The sequence below is a fragment of the Hordeum vulgare genome, chromosome 1H (genome assembly GCF_904849725.1).
Source record: "Hordeum vulgare subsp. vulgare chromosome 1H, MorexV3_pseudomolecules_assembly, whole genome shotgun sequence".
NCBI lineage: Eukaryota > Viridiplantae > Streptophyta > Magnoliopsida > Poales > Poaceae > Hordeum > Hordeum vulgare.
In genome coordinates, this window is record NC_058518.1 from 488,108,248 (window position 1) to 488,111,491 (window position 3,244).

A 3,244-nucleotide genomic window follows, 5' to 3' on the forward strand; every position below is an offset into this window, starting at 1 on the left:
ATCATCATTGATGTTTATTGAATATATTCAAAGTTTTCCAAAGAAAAACTTGCACGGGATGCAATACAAGATCCGCCCTGGAAGTTGGTATGGTACGGTCCAGTTGTGAGTCACGGGTCCATTCCACGGTATTATGAACGTATGTAGCTGTCTAGTCTCCGTTGGCGTGCAGTATATATAACATCACACAATGCAAGTGGCCTGACGTAACACAAATATAAATAGTAGAACTACACACGTAGCTCACATCCATCACAAGATTCATTTCATGCACCATGTCTAGGTTCGTTTTTAGTTTTATAGCCCTCCTTCCACTTATCTCCCTTCTTCCGTTGCGCTCATGCACTGCAGCATCGGTAGGGCACACGCTGGGCGCCGGGTCATCCCTGTCCGTGGAAGACCACGACGAGCGGCCCTTCCTGGTGTCGCCGGACGCCACCTTCTCCTGCGGCTTCCTCCCAGCCGGCGACGTCAACGACGGCTTCTACTTCTCCGTCTGGTTCACCGCGGCCAAGGACAGGACCGCCGTCTGGACGGCCAACCCCGGCGCCCCCGTGAACGGCCGGGTTTCCCGTATATCCTTCCGCGCCGACGGCAAGCTGGCCCTGGCCGACGCAAATGGGACGACCGTGTGGGACAGCAAGAACGCCGGCAACAAGCACTTCACCGTCTCCCTCCTCGACACCGGCAACCTTGTGGTCGCGGACCTGTCCACCGGCCGTGCCGTGTGGCAGAGCTTCGACTGGCCGACGGACACCCTGCTCCCGTCGCAGGTGCTGACCAAGGACATGAAGCTCGTCGCCGGCTACTACGCCCTCTACTACGACAACGACAACGTGCTGCGGCTCCTGTACGATGGCCCGGAGATCGCGAGCATCTACTGGCCTGACCCGACCATAACCGTGTTCGACAGCGGCCGGACGAACTACAACAGCTCGCGGATCGGCGTCCTCGATGACACCGGCGTGTTCCTCTCCAGCGACAACCTGCGCGTCGTGACCTCCGACCTGGGCGCCGCCGGCGCCAAGAGACGGCTGACCATCGAGCAGGACGGAAACGCGAGGATCTACAGCCTGGACGCGGCCGGAGGATGGACCGTCACGTGGGCTGCGGTGAGGCAGCCGTGCTCCGTCCGCGGGCTGTGCGGCAAGAACGCCCTCTGCGAGTACCTACCCACCCTGCGATGCTCCTGCGCGCCGGGGTACGAGATGGTGGACCGTCGGGACTGGAGGAAGGGATGCAAGCCCACCTTCATCAGCCTCCCCACCACCAACTGCAGCACGTCGGAAAAGCAATTCACGTTCGTCAAGTTGGCGCACACCGACTTCTACGGTTACGACCTCGGCTTCAACCAGTCCGTCACGTTCCAGTACTGCAAGAGCATGTGCTTGAGTATGTGCTCCTGCGCCGCCTTCCAATACAGGGCGGATGGCAAGGGCAATTGCTATCCCAAAGGCATCCTCTTCAACGGCTACACGTCGCCCACGCCCGAAGGAACCATATATCTCAAGCTGCCTAGCCACATCAACGCCTCGGCAACGCCGCCATCCACGGCCCTCGACTGCAATCAAAGAGTTGCCGCCATCGTCCCGCCAACATACGCGGACACTTACGGGACACCAAGCAGCGGCCCAAATTTGTCCTACCTGTTTTGGTTCGCCGGGGTGCTGGGATTTCTCGAGCTCCTCTTCATCGCCACGGCGTGGTGGTTCCTGTCAGGCCAGGAGAGCATGCCCAGCTCGCTGGAGGCAGGCTACCGGCTCGTCATGGGGACGCAGTTCAGAAGGTTCACGTATCGAGACCTCAAGAAAGCGACCGGGAACTTCAACGAGGAGCTCGGCCGCGGCGGCTCCGGCGTGGTGTACCGCGGCGTGCTTGACAAGACCACCGTGGTGGCGGTGAAAGAGCTGACAAACGTGGTGCAAGGCGAGGAGGAGTTCTGGGCGGAGATGACAGTGTTTGGGAGGATCAACCATATCAACCTGGTGAGGATATGGGGTTTTTGCTGCGAGGGCAAGCACAAGCTGCTGGTGTATGAGTATGTGGAGAACGGGTCGCTGGACAAGCACCTGTTCGGCGAGGACATCAGCAAGGCACTCACATGGAGCGAGCGGTTTAAGGTCGCTCTCGGGGCGGCTAGGGGCCTGGCCTACCTCCACCATGAGTGCCTCGAGTGGGTCATCCACTGCGACGTCAAGCCGGAGAACATCCTGCTCACACGGGAACTCGACCCAAAGATCGCCGACTTCGGGCTGTCCAAGCTGTCCCGGAGGAATGCTGTCGGCGACGGCTTGCAGCTCTCTCACATGAGGGGGACGACGGGGTACATGGCACCCGAATGGGTGCTCGGCCTGCCGGTTGATGCCAAGGTAGACGTGTACAGCTATGGCATCGTGCTTCTGGAGATCCTGATGGGAAGCAGGATCACTGAACAGATGACCGCGGACGGCCGGGAGCGGCTGCAGATGAGCGAGATCATGCAGGCCCTGAAGCAGGTGGTGGCGAGTGAAGACGTCCTGTCATTGGTGGATAGCAGGCTGAACGGGCAGTTCAACCCTCAACAGGCCATGGAAATGGTGAAGATCTCCCTGTCGTGCATGGAGGAGAGGAGCAAGAGGCCTACCATGGATGACATCTTCAAAGCTCTTATGTCGTGCGATGACGAGGACGAACACCCTGCATATTTGTTGTGACTTTGATTCCTTGCTGTATTAAATCGTTTAAAGGCTGACAAAAATTATAGTGACACTACTAGGAAAAGGACTATAGATGATATAGATACTAATGACGCACCACACAAGTAGTGCGTCATTACTATACAGTAGTGGCGCACCATGTGCAGGTGTGCCATTAGTGTGATGGACACTAATGACGCACCACACACTCGGTGCGCCACTACTATTTTTTTTTATTTTTATTTTTTGCAAAACTACTAATGGCGCATCAGCAGCTGGTACGTCATTAGTAACTAGGGTTACTAATGGCGCATCTCTTGGTAGTGCGCCACTATTATAATGTTTTTGGTTTTTTTTGCAAACTACTAATGGCGCTTCTGTTGATGGTGCACTACTACTATTTTTTTTTGCAGAACTACTAATGGCGCACCACAGAAGGTGTGCCATTAGTAACAGGGTTACTAATGGCGCATATATAGGTGGTGCGCCATTAATAACCTGGGACCAGCTAGATATTTTAGACAGCCACCTACCACACTCACTTTCCCCACTTTCATTCTCTCCACCTC

At 56.2% G+C, this 3,244-nt stretch overlaps 1 protein-coding gene across 1 annotated transcript; it reads left to right on the forward strand.

Moving 5' to 3' along the window:
- The first annotated feature begins 269 nt into the window (after positions 1-269).
- Positions 270-2,785, forward strand: LOC123417500 (putative receptor protein kinase ZmPK1). Its single transcript, XM_045106904.1, has one exon. The coding sequence runs from the start codon at positions 276-278 to the stop codon at positions 2,691-2,693; it is 2,418 nt and encodes an 805-aa protein (XP_044962839.1). The 5' UTR covers positions 270-275; the 3' UTR covers positions 2,694-2,785.
- Positions 2,786-3,244: the final 459 nt, after the last annotated feature.

What these genes read in the sequence shown, in the direction of transcription:
- LOC123417500 (XM_045106904.1), top strand. Translation starts at nt 276, where the DNA reads ATGTCTAGGTTCGTTTTTAGTTTTATAGCCCTCCTTCCACTTATCTCC.